We start from the raw sequence: 20,795 nt of genomic DNA, 5'->3' as shown, positions 1-20,795 counted from the left end.
ATTGGGATCATAGCTTTAAGCCGGGTGGGTTGGCTTTTAGAGGAGATCAGGGATCACCCCATAGGTGGGTTGGTAGGGATGGGGGTGGGGGTGGGCCCTGGAGAAGCCCTTGAGTGGCCCTGTCCACATGGGTAACAGATTACCTGGGTGGGGGGGACCCAGGGACAAGTGGGAGCTGAACCAGAGAGCCAGAGAGGACAGAAGAGAGAGAAGCCTGTGCTCAGTGGGCACCAGGAGTAGCCAAGGGAAAGGAACAGGAGCCACCAGGGCGTCCTAGAGTCTAGGATCGGTTTCTGCCTGATCTTCTTCCCAAGTGCATTGGAGGGCCCTGTACCCCTCGTCTGCAAGGCCCAGCCAGCGGCCCCCCTTGTGCCATCCACTCTGGATGTCACCACTGAGTGACCCAGGGACACAGCAAAGGGCTGACATGGGTGAATGGAGGAGGCAGCATGGAGTCCAGTGATGAGATGACTCTGAGTGCCTCAGGCTGGGTGGGAGTGGACTCCAGCTGCACCCTCTTCCCCCGCTCCAGGGCCTCACCCAGGGGAGGCTGGGCACCTCCCCACTCAGGTGCTGGCTGCCAGACAGGCCCAGTCCTGCCTCCTGGAGGCTCCACTGCAGAGCCCCAGGGGGAGTGGCCCATGAGCAGGTGTGGGGGGGAGGCAAGCGTTTCAGGTTCCTGCCACAGAAGAGCCTGGTGTGTGACCTTAGGGAAGGATGGGAGGCCAGATGTGGTGGAACCCTGGGGAGAAGGGAAGGAAAGCCCCCCAACAATTCATATATAAGTAAATGAATGAATGTAGCACAGAAAAGGGACTACATAGCAGACCCAACAAGCTCATGGGACTACAAGGCAGGCCCGAAAAATTAATTTCTGAAAGGATCCACACAGGGTGATCTGATGTGAATCCCTGGCTGGGCAGGTGGTGGTGAGTAATCACGTTATAGGCATATGCTTCCTTAGCAAAGGTCAATCTTTACCTTCAGTAAGCCCTGCCCATTGTTCTTATGCATCCAGGGTAACATACCTTCAAAAAGTCAGAGTAGCTTCCTTTTCCAGGCCCTTTGTGGACATAATCAGAGTGGCAACGGTGGATGACCTGGAAGCCTGTCACCTTGCTGCCCACACACCGTCTCTATTCACTGTACATGTTCCATGTTAACTGTCCTGCACCCACTGATGTGCAAGAAGAATGTCTCTCCATTTTGTTCCCTCCCACGTGTTGCCACAGGTCCTTGTTGGGGAGTTCAGCATGGCCTCTGTGACTCCACCTGGAGAGGTTGGTGGACACTTCCTCCTGGTGTCCCCTGGGATCTCTCCCTGTGCCTTTTTCCTGTGCTGAGTGTGCTGTGTATCCTTTTGCCCAAACAGCTCAGAGCCCTGCATCCTCGTGGCCTAGCAGGTCATGGAGCCTGGGCTTGGAGTTCCCTGACGTGTGGTCCTTTACAGAAAAAGTCTGCTGAGTCCATTCTGCATAAACATAAACACCAATATGGACACACCTAAGAAAATAAGCAATTATTCTGCACTGTACTCTACAGCGACTCACAATTGTGTTGTTTTCTGGTGAGATTCCTTTGCTCATGAAGGGAAGAGCCATAGTATAGAAATCTCGGGGTACAGGAGCCATCAGGGCTGGTTGCAGTCCATGACCAGAGCCCTCCCCTCACCTCTGAGCTGTAGCCCCCTGTGACCACATGGTGCTCCTGGCAGGCAGACATGACCAGCTGGGCACCAGCACCAGCCGGCCGCCGATGGTGGACAGCAGGCATCCTTCCAACTGGCGGCACTTCTCTGAAACCAGGGGCTGAAGTTGAACTTGACCACCAAGCCCTGTCCTTCAGGAAGCCTGTGTTCAGAAGTCCCTGTTGATTCCACTCCCTGTGGGATCTTTAAAAACGCTTCCCCGAGAACTGGCTCTCGTGCCGTGCAGCCCGCCCACTTCGAGCCCACCAGGCTGTGCTTCTCGGTGTGTTTGGAGCTGTGTGACCGCCACCGCAGTCGACCGAGAACACGTTCACCCCAGGAGACGTTTTTAGCTGTTGTCCTCCCTGCCCTGGTCACCACTCATCTTTCTGTCTCAGGTCCCCTGACAGGACTGTAGAACAATTGGGGTCCTGCAGCGAAGGGGGGGGTCACGTCTGGCCGCTTTCCCTGAGCACGAGTTCAGCGTTCACGTTGCAGCACGGGTCAGAACCACTCCTTTCATGCCTGGGTGACATTCCAACATGGGCATGGGCCATGTGTTTATTTGTCCATGGGGGTTGTCCCCTACTGCCTCCCCACCCTGGTTCCTGGGACTAAAACTGCTGTGAGCACAGGGTTCTGAGGGGGCTTGCCTGCTGTTCGCCGAGGATCTAGGAGTGGTGGCTGTGTTTGAGTTTTGGTTTTCTTTTTAGAATTTTGAAGGTTTATTTTAGGGAAGGAGGGAGAGTAAGAAACATCAATGTGTGGTTGTTTTTGGACTGCCCCCTACTTAGGACCTGGCCCATAAACCAAGTATATGCTCTGACTGGGAGTTGAACCAACGACCCTTTGGTTTGCAGGCTGGTGCTCAGTCCACTGAGCTGCACCTGCCAAGGCTGGTGTTTAACTTTGAAGAGCTGCCAGACTGTCAGTGGCCAGAAGATCCAGAGCCAGGATGAAGCCTTAGCGGTAAGGAGACCTTCCAGGCCCTGGTGAGGGACTAGAGGTGCTGATCACAGTGGGGAGGGGACAGCCACATGCTCATGGAGGTGGGAGACAGGCACCCTCAGCGGCCATAATACCAGACTCTGGTCGGCTGCCTGGAGGGCTGGGGGATGCACTGCAAATTTCCCTTTGGCCACCTGGTTGGTCCCTTGCAGCTTCGTGCTCTGTCAGGTCTGGTGAACCCGCTGCCTGCTCTGCTTGTCACAGCAGCCCCTGTCTGAGCTAACTGGGGTGGCCGGGACAGAGTGTCAGGGAGGGAGCCCTCCTTCTTGGAGGGTCCCCGAGCCAGATGACTGTGGGGCAGGAAAGAAACAGTCCAGGGGGACAAGCACCCCTGGTTATGAGAAGGACAGGAGACTCACATATTCTACCCCCACAATGCCAGCCCCAGAGTTGGTGCTGGGCAGCTGGCCTGCTGACGTGTGCATGCGTGTTTGTGGGTGTGCACGTGCATGGTGAGGAACCCTCCTGTGAAAGCCCACACCTGGCCGGAGAGTACAGGGCAGCCCCGTGCAGCATCACAGGCACCCTCCACACAGCCCACAAGGAAGGTGGGCCCTCCTGCAGCCCTTCTGAGAGGTCGGGCCCTGGTTGCTGCAGGACTCCCAGCCCGAAGCCCTGGGCTGACAGGGGAGGGACAAGGCTTCCACACTGGGCCTTGGGTGAGCAGGCTCCTAGGCCAAGGGTCTGAGACTGGGAGACCGCGTTAGTGCTCTGGCACCAGAAATTCCGAATGTGTGTGCACGATTCAGGGCCCGTGTAGGAGCCTTCCCTATGGTGGTGGGGGTCCTGGTGGCTTAGGGCACTGGTGCTGGTTCTGTGGGAGGCTGACAATGGGCCCATTGCCTGCCACTGGGCCCTTCCACTTCCCACCCCAGCTGTGTCCAAGCCTGGCCCCCTGCTCTGGTTCAGCTGGCACTTTCCCAAGGCCTGACTTGTCCTCAGTGGGTATTCTGCCACAAGGCATTGTGCTCTGGAGGGCAAGGAGCTCCCAGCTCCCAGCAACTTACTGGGCACATGGCAGCAGGTGTTTGTTGAATGAATAAGTGAGTGAGTGAGTGGCTTCCCAGAGTGGACCTGTGCTGGGAGCTGTTGTGGCTTGGAGTTTGCTCTGTTTGGGGCCAGATGAGGAAGGATGGTAGGCCCAGTCTGGTTGGCACCTCTATCCAGAATATGGGCACCCATAGTGTGCAGATCGGGGTGGTGAATATGTACCTTCATACTTCAAGCCAGAGAGAATGGGGAGAGTGGCTTTCACCTGGCAAAACTCTCACTGGGAAAGCTGTAACTGAACAGGATGGGGCGGGTCCGGGGCTGGCTCCAGGTTCTCTGTCAACTCCTTCCCCAATTAGGCCAGACCCCGTGAGAGTGCATGAGGGGTGTGAGTGGTGGCCCTACCTGCCTGTTCTGGGTAACAGGGTGGGGGGCACGAATGACGGCCTGGACCTTCACAGGTGACTCAGGAATGGCTGATGTGCTCACTGTGCCTGGCAGGTGATGGACGTGTTACATTCAATGGGCCCAGAAACTGTGGTCATCACCAGCTCCAACCTGCCCTCCCCAAGGGGCAGTGACTACCTGATCGCGCTGGGAAGCCAGAGGATCAATGAGTCCCTTGCCCGCCCCGCCCTGGCACTGAGCTCCTTCCCGCCTTTCCCCTCCATGCCCTGCAGCCTTCTGAGAAGGCTTGGGGATTAGGAGGAAGAAAACCATGCCTTACTCAGCAGGGAGTCTCTTTCCTTCACTGCTGTCACTCCCTGCCCTGCCCTGTCCTGTCCTGAGGAAGGGGAGGTGGAAAGCAGGATGGGGGAGGGTTTCCACCAGCAGGGCCACAGTGGAGCTTGGGGTGCGGACACCTCCCCCACAGTCAACCAGCACCCTGCTGGGGCCAGTCAGCCAGGGAACCAGGTGTCCACAAGCCTGGCCCCCACAGAGCAGGGACTGGTGCTGACCTCACAGGACGATGCGGGGTGGGGGAGGTAAAGGGGGGCACATGGAGCTCCTGGGTTCTCATCTCCCCCAGGAGCACCGCCTGGGTTGGTGCTTTGTGCCCTGCCTCAGACTGACTCAGGAGGCTGGGGTCACACTCCTGCCCCAGGGGGCAGCTCCACAGGCACCTTCTCACTGCTCCCTGTCGTCTCTGTGCAGGAGCACACATGCACACCCACCCTTACACACTCACACGTACATTGTGATCCATACCGAGGGTGCACTTGCACACACACACACACTCCTGTCCTTGCTCACTCACCTACACTCACTTCAGTGAGTTCACACAGTCCCTTCAGCTCTAGTCGCTATGGTTGCCCAGGCTCCCTCATAGGACCAGGTGAGCTGGTCCTCTGTCAGCCGCACAGTGTCCCCCAGGTTGTCTTGACTGTAGCCGCCAGGGATGCTCCTGGTCTTTCCCTTTCTCCCCCGGGACAGAGAAGTCACTGTGGGGCATTGGGAGCACCCAGCCGGCCCTGAGCCTTGGGTTCTGTTCAGGAGAGCCACCACGGGTGACATTACCCACCACACACAGTTCAGGGGACAAGTGGGGAGGAGGGCAGGCGCGGGCCCAGGCTGGGTTGGCCGTCTGTGGTGAGCATCTGGGGCCCCAGTGTGCCATGCTCTCTCCAGGGCACACTGACGGCTCCGTGGTGACCACACGCATCTCCTTCGACATTCAGAAGGTAGATGCCTACTTCATGGGGACCAGGGACCTCTTTGCTGCCATGCTCCTGGCATGGATACACAAGCACCCCAACAACCTCAAGGTCAGCAGGGTGTGTGGCCACTCCCCCGCAGCAGTTGATCTGTTCATCTCTTTGAGGAGTGGTTACCATGCCCAGTGGGCTGGAGGGGGAAAGGGGTGACCATGAGCTTACACACATGTGGCCCTGGGCAGGCAGTGGTTCTGTGTCATGTCCCACATCTGGGTGGAATCGCAGCCCCTCCCTATGATTCATGAGCAGGGGGCCTGACCTGGCACAGGGAGTCCAGCACTGAAATCTGGGTTCTCACTCAGGACTGAGGTGCTGCAGCCTCAGCTACGGGAGCCTCTTCCGCCACAGCGGTCCCTCGGAGCCCATCCTCAAATATAGTCACTGAGCTGAGGAGTAAATCTGGGTGCTATGTCCCTCCTGTTTGTCCCGCAGTCCAGCTCAGGACTCAGGGCTGGTTCTTTGACCTTCTGTGCTGTGTGTATTTTGCAGTGTCTTATGAAGTCGTTCTGTGTGACGCCTGGTCGGCTCACAGCCTTGTCTGTCCTCTGTGAACCTCCTAGACATGTCGGGCAGGTGAGACCTGCCATCTCTGAATGTGGGAAGGGCAGTTGCAGGTGCAGGGGGCTGGTAGGAGACAGGAGACAGGGCTCTGTCTGGTTCAGGTGATGGCCGAGACAGCACCTGCCTGACTCAGCCCAGATGGCACTCTGGCTGGCAGCTGGGGGCAGCACAGGGGTCAGAGGAGCCTGAGTGTGGCGGTCCCCCTCCCTGCAGGTGGCCTGTGAGAAGACGGTGTCGGCCATGCACCATGTTCTGCAGCGGACCATCACATGTGCTCAAGGTACCGCTGGCAGGGCCCCTGGGTGCCTTTGCGCTACTGAGAGCCTCCTGCATCTGGGGCCTTGGGCGGAGAGGGGGAGGGAGGCAGCACCCGCTTCGCCGTGGTGGCGTATGATTGATTCTGGTGTGACTGGGGTCCCTCTGGCTCCCTCTGTCCCCCTGACCTTGGCCTTTAGGCATGGGGTCTGTGGGCCTACTTTGCCTGTGATACTAATGCTTTGTCTGCTCCATAGCCCAGGCTGGGGAAGGACAGAAGCCCAGCCCAGCCCAGCTGGAGCTGAGAATGGTCCAGAGCAAAAGGGACATCGAGAACCCAGAGATCGTTGTCCAGGCCACGGTGCTGTGAGGGCCGCACGTTCCAGCCACCTGACCCACAGTGTGTTGGCGTGTCCGTCTTCATCCCGTGAAAAATGTGACGTCTGCCTTAGAGCTGTGACTGAGAGTCATTGTTTCGTTTTTTTGTGAGTGTCCAGCATCTACTGCTCTCAATCATGAAATCGTGCCAGTCATGCTTTTTAAAAATAACAAAGTGACCACAGAAATTCATGATTTGGAAAACCAGCTGCCCTTCCCCACTAAAGCTCCTGGGCCTCTCTGGAAAACCAGCTCTGTGACCACTGTCTTGGGGGCGTCCTCCCCAGCTGGAGGGTGGCACTTGGTGTGAGGGGCAGCTGCCCCCAGAGAGTCACATCAGCTCCCACCATTGCATGACCCCCTGACCAATGTGGGCCTGGGAGGTGGGGGCAGGTCCCAGGTGGTGGCAGCCCTGTCTGTGTGTCTCTGGGAATGAGTTCAGTGTTATCCATTCACATCTGGAGGAATTCTGCCAAATAATTGTGTTGTCATTTTGGCATTTTCTCTCGGCCCCCTCTTCCAGACTTTTGTTTCTTTGCTGCTTAGGAGGCCACTGGGCATTTCAGATGTTCTGCTTCTGTATCCACATCTGGACAGGTTAACACCAGCTGGCCCAGAGACACACAGGCCTGCACAGTCAGTTTGGCAGGGACATTTCCAGGACCCCCAAAATTCAAGTCACTGCACAAATCTCACGAGTATCAGCAGGACCACCCTGTAATGCACAAGTGACTCTAGGGACCTGCCAGGTGCCGAGGTGCAGACACACCAGCAGAAGGATGGCTGGCCCAGGGCCAGGGTGTCTGGTTAGGTGCCATGCTGGGCTTCTTCTGGAAGGCTGGCCTAGTTTGTGGCACAACAGCTTAGGAACTGTGTTACTGCCACCTGCTGTTGGTGACATGCCTTGTGCTACAGAGTGAGTGTACAGACAGGTACGGGGGCGGAGGTGGTCTCCTGCTCCCACTGGTGGCTCATTTCCCCTCCAGGCCCTGATAGTAGTGCAGTTGTCTGCTGCCTGCTTGACCTGCTTGGCTGGCTCCATTAGCCCAGGACTTTGGGGTACCCGAGGCATGGCTGCAGGCAGGAGCGTCCATCCTGAAGACTCAGCCTGCTTGGTCTCAGAACCCTGCCCCCACCCTGGGGGTGCAGAGCATTGCCCCTCCTGGGAGCCCGCACATCTGAGTGGTGCATTCTGCACTCTGTAGAAAATGCCCTAAAAAGAAGAGCTGCCACTCCCTGGTGACCCCCTGGCCCTGAGCCCCACCACTCACTTATGAATGTCCATACTCAGAGCCGAGGTGCTCTCCAGGGCCTGTATATTGGTCAGGCCATCTGTGATGCCCAGGCCCCACTGAGCCCCAGGGCAGAGCCTGGCCCCTTGGTGGCTGCAGGCCCCCCTGGATCAGGAGGAGGAAGGAGTGGCCCGCAGCACAGCAGGGGGCTGGCTTCCCAACAGTTGTCCATAGGAACCACCCAAAGTCCCCCTGGGCCCTGGGCTGGGCAGCACCTGGAATGGAAACTATCGCCACTGCCGAGAAGAGCTGGGGGCTGGCCAAAGAGAAAAGGTTTCTCATTCTTTTTATTTTATTTTATTTTATTTTATTTTATTTTATTTTATTTTATTTTATTTTATTTTATTTTATTTTATTTATTTTTTATTCTATTCTATTCTATTCTATTCTATTCTATTCTATTCTATCTTATTTTATTTTCAACTTGGAGAGGATGTTTATTCAAGCTGAGACAGTGAACCAAGCAAGAGTTTAGGAGACAAGAAGCAACAGGTGAGAGCCTAGGCCGGGCTGCTTGGGCTCCCTGGAAGGTGTGGACAGGAACTGAGCCGAGATGGGGCCATTGCAGCTCACTTGAAAGTCAGTGATGGGGAGCCCTCAGGGGCCAGTTCAAGGGGAAGCCTGGGATGCGCTGCCGCTGCCCCATTGCTCCCCTGGTTGTGAGTCTCATGGGGCTCCTTAGAGTTTAGGAGCTGCACGTCTGCTGGGGAAGAAGATGAAGAAGGAAAGGCACTGGGGTGCTCCAGGGGGAAGCGCCTTCTTTTTTAATTTTAATAGCAAGAGCAAGTATAGGGCTGGGGAAAGGACCCAAATGTATCTGTGATCCATGAGATGGCGAAAACCCACATGGAAAACACAGTTTGGGTATTGGGCTTGTTCCATGTGGACAGGGAATTTGAAGAGTAACATATTCCTCAAACACTATGAGATTCTTGGCTCTTTAGTTTTATTTCAGAAGTGTGGCCCCCTTGAATTTCCATTTTGTTACTTGCCTGTATTTATACACAGAATGATGAGACTTTTCCCACCCACAAACTTTAGTGTGAACCAGGAACTCAGGCTGCACCTGGACTTTTCCATGCCCTTTGGTTATAAAGCTTTCCATGCCCTTTGGTTATAAAGCTCCCAAGCTAGGCAAATTATTAAAGAATGCCCTGACTGCCAAGCCCTTACTAAGACATCTCCATCCATGGGAGTTAACCCTCGAGGACCTAGTTCTCAAATGATTTGGCAAACAGATGTCACTCATTATTCTCCCTTTAGAAAATTCAAATACATTCATATTTCTATTGGTACTTATTCTAGTGCCCTACATGCATCTTCATAAACAAGAGAATCTGCTAAAAATATACAAGCCCATTGGCTTGAAGCCTTCAGTCATTTAGGACGACCTCAGCAAATTAAAACTGATGATGGCCCAAGATATCTTGCTCGCTCTACTCAAGCCTTCCTTCAGCATTAGAATATCCAACATAAAACAGGAATATCTTATAATCCAACCAGTCAGGCAATTGTTGAACAGGCTCATCATTGCCGCAGACCAGCCGCAGCTGGGTCCAGGGATTCCCAAAGGTGGGTAAGGCGTTGGCGATGGGTAACAGATGACAACACGCCTCAAAGGACAGTGAAGCTCTGTTCCGTTTATTGCAAGTACAAGCAGGTTTTTATATTTTCATTTTAGGTAGTGATTAACATTTGCAGTATAGCATGATCAGTTAAACAGAAAAAAATCAATACAAAGGTAAACAGGAAAAATATGAAAGTTCCCATAGATTCAGTTATAATAAACAAAGATTAGTTTGAACAGGAGAGCTATTAATCAGACAGTTAGAAATAGCTGTATGTACAGAATTTAAATGTCTTAATTGTATATTAAAGTTTCTCGGAGTTTATCATGGGGCAAAAGGATATGCTAGATTGAGTAGAGGTAATAGGAAATTTATTATAAGGCCTTTGTGATGTCTAATTTAGCTACCTATCCTTTTCTGTCTAAAATGTTTCTCTGTGTACTATAAACTGACTCTCTAGTAACTGTTTCTACATGTTTAGTTTGTAATAGTTAACCAGCCCTTTTAAAATTTCTTTGCCTGTCTAATTGATATATATTCTTTTTTTCCAACAATTTTTAAAATTTTTATTTAATTATTTTTCAAGTACAGTTTTCTGTCTATTTCTCCCATCCCAGCCCAACCCCCCCCCCGTGCTCCCCACCTCCCTCCCATTTCCACCCCCCTTAGTTCTTGTCCTTGTGTCCTTCATACTTGTTCCTCCAAATCCCTCCCCTTTTTCCCCCTTAAATTCCCTTCCCTGTCCCCTCTGGTCACTGCCCACTTGTTCTCTATTTCAGTGTCTTTGTTTTTATTCTGCTTGCTTGTTTGTTTTGTTGTTTAGCTTCCTGTTAAAGGTGAGATCATATGGTATTTGTCTTTCAACACCTGGCCTATTTCACTCAGCATAATGCTTTCCAGTTCCATCCATGTTGTTGCAAAGGGTAGTAGCTCCTTCTTTCTCTCTGCTGCATAGAATTTCATTGTGTATATGTACCACAATTTTTCGATCCATTCATTTATTGACGGGCACCTAGGTTGCTTCCAACTCTTGGCTATTGTAGATTGTGCTGCTATGAACATTGTGGCGCATAGGTTCTTTGAAATTGATGTTTTAGGATTCTTAGGATATAATCCTAGCAGTGGAATTGCTGGGTCAAAAGGCAGGTCGATTTTTATTTTTCTGAGAAAATTCCATACTGTTTTCCATAATGGTTGTACCAGTCTGCAATCCCACCAACAGTGAACTAGGGTCCCCTTTTCCCCACAACCTCTTCCACATTTGTTGTTTGTTGCTTTGTTTATGATAGCCATCCTGACTGGTGTAAAGTGGTATCTCATTGTGGTTTTAATTTGCATCTCTCTGATGGCTAGCGATATTGAGCATCTTTTCATGTGTCTTGATATATATTCTTATTCAAGGTAAAGGAGGGACTGTTACTCCAACAACTTTTAAACATTCAGGGACTATTTCATTAGAGGGAACTTTGTTCTCTGGTCAAGAAATTATTTTGTACAACTTCATAGGAATTATACGAATCAATGAACCTGAAATATAAGTGTCTAACAATCCCACCACCTTTTGATTATCAAAACAAACATGTAAGGAGAGATAGACAGGAAATCTAGCCACAGTTGCCTCTGCCTTGCAGATGCATCTCAACTGTCACGACCGTATCCCTGGGCTGTGGGTAGGGGTCCATATAGTTTTTACTTGTCTTCTTGGAAGACCCTTTGTATCTGTGGGTGAGGAACAGTCGTGGGAAAGTCTTTCTGATCTGTTCTTCCCTCAACTGTTGGCGGCACAACCTGTGTTTGCAACAATAACCTGGTTCTTTATTAACTGGCCTTAACTGTTGATTTAAGACATCTAACTTGTTTTTCTTATTTCTGGTACATCATGACAGTCCTGATCGCTTTAAGTTGCTCAAACCAGGGTAATTTATACAACTTGACATGTTTTCCCTTATGGTTAACAATTATATTACCCTGGCTGTCGTACTCCCCTGTATAAGGGAGAGGGGAATCTGTGGAGATTTTTCCATCCTTTCAGGCAGTTCCGTGGGGAATACTAATGTTTTCCCCTGAACTGTTCCCTCCTCTTGGGTGATTTTCACAGGAATAAGTAAGTACAGTACAATGTCCATACTCAGTAGCAAGAGTAAAATAATTAAAATAAAATAGCCAATTGTTAACCCATTTTGGATGCCACGTTCTCCTCTGGGGAGACGAATTCCTTGAACTCAAATCCTCCATGCCCAGACCTTGTCAGACAACATGGTTAGAAGAGGACGTGGCACATCATACCTTTAAATATCTTCTTAAAAAACAAAAAAGGGCCCTGGCTGGTGTAGCTCAGTGGATTGAGCACAGGCCTGTGAAGCTAAGTGTCGCTGGTTCTATTCCCAGTCAGGGCACATGCCTGGGTTGCAGGCCAGGTTCCCAGTAGGGGACAAATGAGAGGCAAACACACATTCATGTTTCTCTCCCACTCTTTCTCCTTCCCTTCCCCTCTCTCTAAAAATAAATAAATAAAGTACTTTTAAAAAAGGGAGGGAGTCAGGAATCTACCCCCCAAAATTTGACTATGTTAGCTATGTTTACCTATAATTTTCTAACCTGTGATGAATCACTCTGTACCCCAATCGAGAAACATTTTCAGAAGAAAGAACTAAAGTCATCTTATCCTCAAGTTCTACACAGAGATCCTTTGGGGGATGGTACTTGGCAGGGTCCTGTAGACCTCTTAACATGTGGAAGAGGGTGTGCGTATGTTTCCATCCCTACAGGTTCTGTCTGGCTTCCAGCTAAAAGGGTGAAGCCTTATCATGAACAAAAGAGAAATCTAGCTCCGCTACCTGGAAGTGAAAACTCATCAGCTAACAGACCAGACAGCCCACTGGAAGAAAACAAGCGCTGGATTCTGGTGCCAAAAAATGCAGTTTATGTTGCTAATATTTACTAATTCATTTTTTTGTTCTTATTGACACTTTGTGTTTTCCTTTAAAGGAGCAACTGTATACTGTAAGCAAAGAGCAATACAGTCATTACTATCAGCTTTCCATGGTAACTATAACTGGTCTGCATACCCAGGAGGAGATTTATCATATTCTCAATCCCCCTCCGTTTTCTTCTTATATTTTACACAAAAATTATACAGACTCAGTCTCTTGGTCTTTATGCAGAGGACCAAATGTCACTGTTGCTTTTCTCCCGAAAAGTCCGTTTGTAGTGGAGAACTGGGGAGCTAATTGGAAGGTACTGGCTAAACTTGGCACAACAATAGTTTCAACTCTGCCTCAAATCCCATAAATTAATATGTGGTGGGAAGGGCCCAGTACTGGGGCACCTGTAATCAGAATTGTTTCTCCCAACCACACTGGCCCTTGGCATTACAACTCATGAAAAATGGGCTTGCCTTTTATTGCTAGAAATCACCTGTATAAAAAAATTTTTTGAAGCCTCTCTCAGGATGGCCATCTAAAACAAGATTGGGTCACAGTTTGTATCTCTCACCCTTACTTGTTTTTGGCAACTCCCGGGACAGCTAAAGTATTTTATAATGAATCAGCAAACATTGATTCTTTGCCGGTCCCTGCAGGCTCCATATATGCATCAGTTAATCCTCACTACAGTTTATATAGTTGGACTAACTCAGATATGGGTGCCAGTTAATGTAACCAGAGAATGGGAACATCCCCATGGGATAATAGCGCTTAACAATGCACTGCCTCTTTAAGAGTCCAATGGTTTGTTGGCACTTTGATTGCATTTATTGTTTCTGCTATAGTCATTGCAGCTACTGCAGCCATAGCAACCGCTGCCCTCATTTGGTCAGTTCAAACTGCTCATACTGTTGATGTTCTCTTAACCAACTCCACTTTAGAAATGCTTCAACAGGCCCAGATTGATCAAGAAATCCTGACTCAACATTATGCAGTCCAATCAGCCCTCAACTGGATCACTAAATGCCAGGACATGCTAGTGACCCGTCAGCAGCTGACCTGTGATCCTGGTTTCTCCAAACTGTGTGTCACCCCACTACAATGGAACTCCAGCCAATACTCCTGGACTGATATTCAACATCACCTAAGAGGAGCTTTTTCTACTAATTTAAAGGGACAAATCAATAAATTGCAACTAGAGTTACACCAACAGTTGGAGGACACTCAACACTTAACCAAGCAAGAGATTCTTCAAACCATTAATGATAATCTCAGCTCATTAAACCCAAAACACTGGTTTGATGGACTCAACCTAACATTGTGGTCCATTGGAGCCACTGGTTATTTACTGATTTTAATAATGCTTTATATATTATGACGCATTTACAAATTATTTGCCCAGGGTCACAAAATAGACCAGCAAGTAGCAAGTCTTGTGGGATGCATCACACAACGGCCTTAACAAAAAGAACAAAAAAGGGAAATTGTAGGAGACAGGTTTGTCTTGGCCTGGAAGATGTGACTCAGCTCTGTATGGAAAACCTACAGAAGCGAAGTGGTGGGCGGGAGTCAGACCCTCAAACCGAGGTTTCCTGTGGGAATCAGGCCTAGAAAATGCATACAGGCTGTTATGGCTTGTTTTGCTAAAGCTCCATCACCCTGCTCTAAAACAACAAATGTGTATTGTCTGTCTTCGAGGTAATTTCCAAAGCCTGTGTGAATTTGCCCAAGGACAGAGCTAATCAGCTCATCGCCATTCCCCTTTGTGTGTTATTTTCATTTTCTTGATTGTACCTAAAATGTAGACGATAATATTCTGTGTAATAGATAATAAGTCTCTCTCTGATGTAAGACCCCAGGGAAACAATAAAAGTCTGTCTAGGCAAGGGTCAGGCTCCCCCCTCTTGAGGGAGTGTCCGAGGCACCATAGGCACTCTCCCCTTGAGTAGAGGTGCTGTTCCCTTTTTCTCCCCAGGACTATTGTCGACTGTGCATTCATTCTCATCCTCAGCCACAAGAGGCAAACTCTGCTGGCCAGGGTCTGCCATACTTTCCCACTGTCTGAGCCATGCAGGGCCCCACACTCGGAGCAAGGCTTCCCGCCCACCTCTAAGCCCTGCTTCCAGTGGTCATGGCCAGAGGAATCCCCAACCTGCAGCCTCCCCTCCTCCATGGCCAAGCACCCCAATGGGCAAGTTCCAATCTTAGTGAGACAGGAAGCCCATTCTGTAGGAGACGCCTTCCTGAGGCCTTGGGTCACTTGCCTGGGCTGGGACATTGGCCTGCAAGTCAGCTGGAGAGAGAGGGCCAGCCCTTCCAGGTGGTGCCACCCTGGGGTGACACTGCGACCCTTGTCTTGGTGATGGAAGGTGTAGATGTTAATATGTGAGGAACCCGCAGAGACTCCCTAACCTCCAGGTAGGCCTAGTGGTGTTTTGAATGCTAATTGAGAACTTGAGTTGGCATTTCAACCAATGATTGCAGAACTGGACCAACGGGTGGAATGAGCTGCTGGCATGGAGCCTGGCCAACACTGTCCTGGTCCTTCTGGGGGAGGAATTTGGGGTCTTAGGCTTCCTGGGGTATAATGCAGCCTGAGAACAAAGACTGTGGCCCCAGGGTCTGGGCTGTCAGGGGCTCGGTCTCTGTGAACTTCAGGTGATGGTTCCACAGGCCCCGTGGCAACCAGCCCTGTGCACTGTGAGCGTGTGGATGTGTTTGTAAACATGAGATGCTGGTCCCAGGGTCAGCGTGGTGAAGGCCTGAGTGTGCCGCCCCGTTCCCACACGGTCTTCTCCAAATGAGTGTCTTCATGTGGTTGTGGTGAAGCCTGAGGATTTCTTTTCTCCAGGGATTACCTGTGCAGTACCTGCACTGTGTTAACCAAGCTGCATTTGCTGCTGTCCCTTAAATGTCCCCCTCTTAAAGAAAGGGCCTGACTGCCTTTTGTGGCCCAAGTTGCCTCTCGCCCGACTCCCACCAGTCTCCATCCTGGATGCTGCCCTGGATGTCCCAGGCAGAGGGCCCCCTGCCCTCAGGGCTCCTACAAGACCCTACCAGTGATCAGGGTTGGGGGGCTCCTTTCCTGGCCCTTCCCTGCCACATTCTGAGGATCAGCTCTGGTGACGGATCGTGTGTCATTGCCCCTTCTGGGTTCCAGTTCCTTCACACCAGGGTGGGGACAGCTCTGGCTCTCCCAGCCCAGTAGGTCCTATCCACCCTCCCACTCCTGGAGACCAATCCTCAGTTCATCCCAAGGGGACCAGGGTACCTGGAGCCATATGGCCTGTGACTTCGGGTGGGAGGGGCCCTTGACCACTGTCTTCCTGGTGCTGGGGAAAGATGGCACTGGCCAGTGACTTGAGGAGTGCTTAGTGAAAGGGCCATGGACAAGCATGCAGACAGGGGGAGCCAGCACCCCCGGGGGCACACAGAGGGAAAGGGAGCTATCACCATCTTAGCATGAAGCACTAACTGGCAGACAGTTCAGTTCTCAGAACCTCAGGGCACCAAGGTTCCGAGGTGGTCCCTGTAGCTGTCGGTTGGAGCACAAAGGGCAAGGGCATCCCCACAGGCCAGTGCCAGGGCCCTGGGCAGGCAGAGGAAGGGCTGGGTGGGCCTGGTGGGCAGATGGAAGAGCTGCAGCCCAGCGTTGGTACCCAAAACTAGCTCTGATCTGATATCCTGTGCTGTGTTCTTGTTGAGGTGAAATTCAAAGGACACACACCTAACCATGCTAAAGTGCACGCCTGGTGGCGGTGGCACATCGCAGCATTGTGTGACTGCCACCAGGGACACCTCATCCCCACAGGAACACCCTGTGTGCCTGCAGGGAGGTCTGCCTCTGTGGGAGCTCCCTGCCTGCAGGACCCGGGCTTGGGCCCTGCCCGCCTCCTCAGTGCTGCCTCCCTGTGGCCGACCCTGCAGGACCCCGGGTGGGAACTGTGCTGGGTCTTCACTTCACTGCCAAACTGCTTTACTGATGGCCAAATCGAGAGCATGTCGTAACAGTGTTTTATTGTTGCCCTGGCTGGTGAGGCTCAGTCAGTGCACTGGGTGACGTCCTGCACAGTGAGGTCACCGGTTGGATTCTCTGTCAGGAAGCATGTCTGGATTGCCAGCCAGGTCCTGGGCTAGGGGCATGCCATAGGCTATCGATCAACATTCCTCACTTACATCAATGTTTCACTCCCTCTCTCTCTCCTTCCCTTTGCCACTCTTAATATAAAATCTTTAAAAAACAAAAGGAAGTTTTATTTGCACAGTGCATAGAGAGAGATTGGGATACACACAGAGATGTCTCCATGCTGCTTTCCCAGCTGGGCTGCTCCCCATTCCCCCCCCCCCCGTGCTCTGCATGGCCCGGCAGCCCAGACAGCCTGACCCTACCACAGAATGGCACACGCTGCAGGGAAGCCAAGTGCAGTGCACGGATAACCCTGAGCCAGAAAAGACAGACACTTCACCCATCCTTACTCTTATCTCGGGGGTACCTTTCTAATTCTACTTTACACAAACTCACAGGGCAAACCAACCAGGGGGCTGACCTCACTGACAGGCCCTGCCCCCTGCTGAACAGAGAGCACTGCTGAAACATGTGCTCTTCAGATGCTCTGGCTTCAAGCACCTGCAGCTCAGCTCTGGATGAGCTGGACAGTCTTCCAGGCTGCTGGTGATCAGGGCAGCTGCCAGTTTGTTTGCCCGACACTTTGGTACCTGCAATGTCCTCACACCTGTGGATTGCTATGGAAATATGAAGTGTTTGACTGAGACCACATCTACAGCTAATGGTCTAGAATTGGCTTCTCTGCAACCCTTTTGTTTATGGGGGAACCATGCCCTGGAGACAGGACCCAGAGTCCTGGCCACAGTGTACAGAGCTGTGGTGGGAACAGACTCCCAGAATCCTGGGCCTGCCCCCCGCCCAGCTGTGACCTGGACCAACCTTGCTGGGATCTCCTCCTCAGGTATAGGGGGTCTGCAGCCGGCTCAGGCTAGAGCGTGTCCATGAAAGAACTTTCTAAATACATCTGAACACTTCTATAGGGTGATTATGGTTTCAAATGAAGAAAACAAACCCAAAACAAAGGAGGAAATATGGAGAAACTTTAACCACATGGACAGTGGGCTCAGTCCAGAATCCAGAACTAGAAATATTCCAGCTTGTCGTGCCTGGTCTTGTTGGTCTGGTAGCCGTGCAAGGCCAAGGGCTTGTTTTCATGTGGGAGACTTTCATACACTCGAATGTGTACAAAATCATCATCTTCAACTTGAACCTGTAAAGAGAGTCGAGTGAGGAAGAGAGGCAGTTGCTGCCTCCGACCTCAAGTCCCCAGACTCGCCTGGACTGGGTGAGAAAGCCCCTGGGTGTGTGGAAGCCAAGTCCCTTACGGCATCTGCACCTAAGTTGGTGACACTCCCATCTTCCTCCCTCAGACATAGCAGGCACCCTTCGCCCCAACCAGCACCCTTGGCACCCCACATTTGTCCCTTGAGAACCCTCAGTTGCCTGAAAGCTCAGTCCCCTTTTTCACCAAGGCCTGCATGGGTGCACACACATCATCATTTTAAAGAGGACAGATACCCTGAAGCCGGGGACTGCCACAAGACCCCTTTAACACCCCTGTCCTCACACCTACACGCTTCCCTCCCCTCAGGTCTTGCAGGTACACCCTTGTAGCTGGTACTCCACCTTGATGAAGTAGTTTGCCCCGGCGACCACCTGGCTCTGGTACTCCACAGCCTTGAACATGGTGTACTTCTTGTTCTCCTTCTCCTCCAGCTGGGACTTGACCTAGGGGATGAGCCAGAAGGGGAAACTCAGCGGCTTCCTTCCTGCAAGAGTAAGTGCCTGACACGTGAGCTTCTGTCTATCTGTCAGTGAATGTTGCAGATCAACCTATAATGCCTGCCCTTCACAGATTTTCTCTTGTTTTAAACAATCTTTGAAAGATTTTATTTATTTATTTTTAGACAGAGGAAGGGGAAAGAGAAGGAGAGAAACATTAATGTGTGGTTGACTCTCACACCCCCCCTACTGGGGAACTGGCCCACAACCCAACCTTGTGCCCTGACTGGGAATCAAACTGGCAATCTTTTGGTTCCCAGGCTGGCACTTAGGCCACTGAGCCACACCAGCCGTGGCCCTTTCCAGATTTTCTAAACTGGACAATGTTCCCTGGTCAGGGAGACCAGTTGAAGTTGATAGCGATCAAGTGGAGACAGTAATTGAGAACAACTGATGTTCCACCACGCGGGAGATAGCCAATACACTCAAAATATCCAAATCAATAAAGTCATTGGTGAAAAGGAAAAATTTGTCCTATTTTACAGAAAAAAAGCAGGCCTTTTGGTCAACCCAATACAAGTTTACATTTTTTTTAACTAAACATGCAATAGTTACTTTCTTAGAATTAAAAACTTGAAGCAGTTCACAATGCTTAATTGAGGTTAATTTTAATTTTAGATTTAATCTCTCATCTTCCAGATGTGTTTTCATTCTCTTAACTTCCCCCTGCTGGGCACTTAGGCTGTTGCCAAATCCTCCGGAACAGAGAGGGCAGCAGAGAAAGTGCTTTCCAGGTGAAGGCGCCGTCCTGCATTTGTAGATGACGTCTGAGGATGCCCTGCCTGTGGGCAGAGGCTAATCCTAAACCTCAAACAGGAATCAATCATATGTTTGGTTCAATCCTGTCTCCCAGGATCTTGCCCTCTTACTAACTGAGCATCTTTATGGAGGAAGGAGAAAGCAGGTTTGTATTTTAAATTTATTTTTTCTTCATTTAAAATCTAATCTGCTATCTAGATTATTTAGTAGGCACAGGAGCAGGTTGGCTTTGGCTGTAGTGACTGTACCAGTTCTACAGGGTTAGAGGGTTTTAGTCAGGGCAGCCACAGGAAGCAGGTTAGCTGCTGGGAGCCAACAGAGATCACCCTCATCACAAGTTAATGAGTCACTGTGGCCACCCCAACCTTCAGGGAGGGGCCCACCCCAGGATAAGAATGGGAAGGAGAATGCAGCTCAGGGCGGGAGGGAGGGTCAGGTAGGAACAGGGCAGGCCCGTCCCACCCTTCTGAAGCCTTGGGAAAGCAGAACAGTAAGGAAGAGCTGGGCTCTGTGAGCAGTGTGGGCTCTGAGCAGTGTGGGGAAGACACCTCCATGCAAGCTCTCTGGTTTGCCATGCAGTCCCTGCAACTTCCTGTTTGTTGAAGTGTCACGGGACTGACTCACCATCATGTGTAAGTATGGTCAGATGGTCTAAACTACCAGGGCAAAAACGGGATTCCCTCAGGTTAGGGAAGAAAAAGCAGGGGAGGAGCATTACAGGAGAAAGAGGTTTGTTTCGCTTTTCTTCTTCTCCCCAAGCCTTCCTGTGGCCCTACCATTCCCCCTTCCCCAGAACCTTGTGTGAAAGCACCTTAGTGATGCCCACTTTACACATAAGAAAACTGAAGCACAGGAATCAAGCAGTGCCTGGTTTCTGTTTTGTGGGGAAATGCATATTTGGAGTTAGTTTCAAACATACAGAAGGACTGTAAGTTAGGATACCCTTCCCCAGGTTCACTGACTGTCACTTTCCACCCCACCCGCTCTATCTCCTGGTCTGTGGTTTTCCCTTAACCACCTGAGGCCAACATGCCAGGCCCCTCCCTCTCAGTGCTATGGTTTGGTTCCCAGAAGCTGAGGCCCTTCTGTCCTTGTCCCAGTCTCGCCCCACTGGCCAAGTCTTAAGTGCGCGTATTTCAGCCAGGATCTCCGCTTTTCGGCGGGAGCTGCCATGCTGCGAAAACGGCCAGATGGACCCTGGGCTCGGTAGGACCCAGCCCCACCTACCTGGTCGGCGATGGTCTGGATCTCATCCGTGGAGGGCTTGGTGGCGGAGAGCCCACCGCACAGCGTCAGTCCTCTGCTCATGGTGGGTCAGCGGGCACTTAGGAGCAGCAGACCCGGAACAGCAACGCTGGTGTGGCTGGGAGTGGGTACAACCCTCCGCTCAAATTCCGCGAGGTCACATGATGCGAGGGCGGGACCTGGCGAGGGCGCCTCCTGGTGGGAGTGGTGGGGTGAGGAGACTGGATGAGGGGCGGGGACACTGAGGAGCGGGGCGGGGACACTGAGGAGGGGGCGGGGGCATGTCCACATCTCCCTTAATTACCTGAAAGCATTTAGATAGGGAGCCTGATTCAGAGACAGAGCAATATATGTATATATAAAAACATATATATGTTATATATATATATAATATATATTTTTTTCAATCTGAGACTCACCTGCAGCGCCGGTAGACACATCTGAGTATCAAACACCCGTCTTCCCATCTTCCATTGATTGGCCTTCCTCTTACCAGACCTGAGTCAGGCCCCCAGCCTGACGGCTACACTCCTGAGCTGCCCGACAGCCTTTGGATCTCATATCT

At 51.3% G+C, this 20,795-nt stretch overlaps 2 protein-coding genes across 2 annotated transcripts; one reads left to right on the top strand and one right to left on the bottom strand.

The window, feature by feature from the left end:
• Nucleotides 1-1,698: 1,698 nt before the first annotated feature.
• On the top strand, nt 1,699-6,669 carry LOC128626281 (pyridoxal kinase-like). The gene is made up of 7 exons (XM_053657938.1): nt 1,699-1,769; nt 2,086-2,190; nt 2,548-2,656; nt 4,187-4,313; nt 5,315-5,451; nt 6,175-6,241; nt 6,474-6,669. The coding sequence occupies exons 1-7, from the start codon at nt 1,699-1,701 to the stop codon at nt 6,584-6,586; spliced, it is 729 nt and encodes a 242-aa protein (XP_053513913.1). The 3' UTR covers nt 6,587-6,669.
• A 10,801-nt stretch (nt 6,670-17,470) lies between these two features.
• Nucleotides 17,471-20,390, bottom strand: LOC119042588 (cystatin-B-like). Its single transcript, XM_037136336.2, has 3 exons — nt 20,213-20,390; nt 18,071-18,172; nt 17,471-17,654 (listed from the first exon to the last, which is right to left on the bottom strand). Exons 1-3 carry the CDS (start codon nt 20,291-20,293, stop codon nt 17,526-17,528), a joined length of 312 nt encoding a protein of 103 aa, XP_036992231.2. The 5' UTR covers nt 20,294-20,390; the 3' UTR covers nt 17,471-17,525.
• Nucleotides 20,391-20,795: the final 405 nt, after the last annotated feature.

The sequence above is a fragment of the Artibeus jamaicensis genome, unplaced genomic scaffold (assembly GCF_021234435.1).
Source record: "Artibeus jamaicensis isolate MK-2021 breed Jamaican fruit bat unplaced genomic scaffold, CSHL_Jam_final scaffold_474, whole genome shotgun sequence".
NCBI lineage: Eukaryota > Metazoa > Chordata > Mammalia > Chiroptera > Phyllostomidae > Artibeus > Artibeus jamaicensis.
Note: the sequence above shows the minus strand (reverse complement) of the source record. Positions and strands in the feature narration are given on the sequence as shown.

Excerpts from the sequence above, each read along its gene's own strand:
- LOC119042588 (XM_037136336.2), bottom strand. The coding sequence starts at position 20,293 with ATGAGCAGAGGACTGACGCTGTGCGGTGGGCTCTCCGCCACCAAGCCC. Across the intron at positions 18,173-20,212 it reads TCCAGACCATCGCCGACCAG|GTCAAGTCCCAGCTGGAGGA; the intron begins GTAGGTGGGGCT and ends CTCATCCCCTAG. Across the intron at positions 17,655-18,070 it reads GGGCAAACTACTTCATCAAG|GTTCAAGTTGAAGATGATGA; the intron begins GTGGAGTACCAG and ends CTCTCTTTACAG.
- LOC128626281 (XM_053657938.1), top strand. The coding sequence starts at position 1,699 with ATGGTGCTCCTGGCAGGCAGACATGACCAGCTGGGCACCAGCACCAGC. Across the intron at positions 4,314-5,314 it reads GATCAATGAGTCCCTTGCCC|GGCACACTGACGGCTCCGTG; the intron begins GCCCCGCCCTGG and ends TGCTCTCTCCAG. Across the intron at positions 5,452-6,174 it reads AGCACCCCAACAACCTCAAG|GTGGCCTGTGAGAAGACGGT; the intron begins GTCAGCAGGGTG and ends CCCTCCCTGCAG.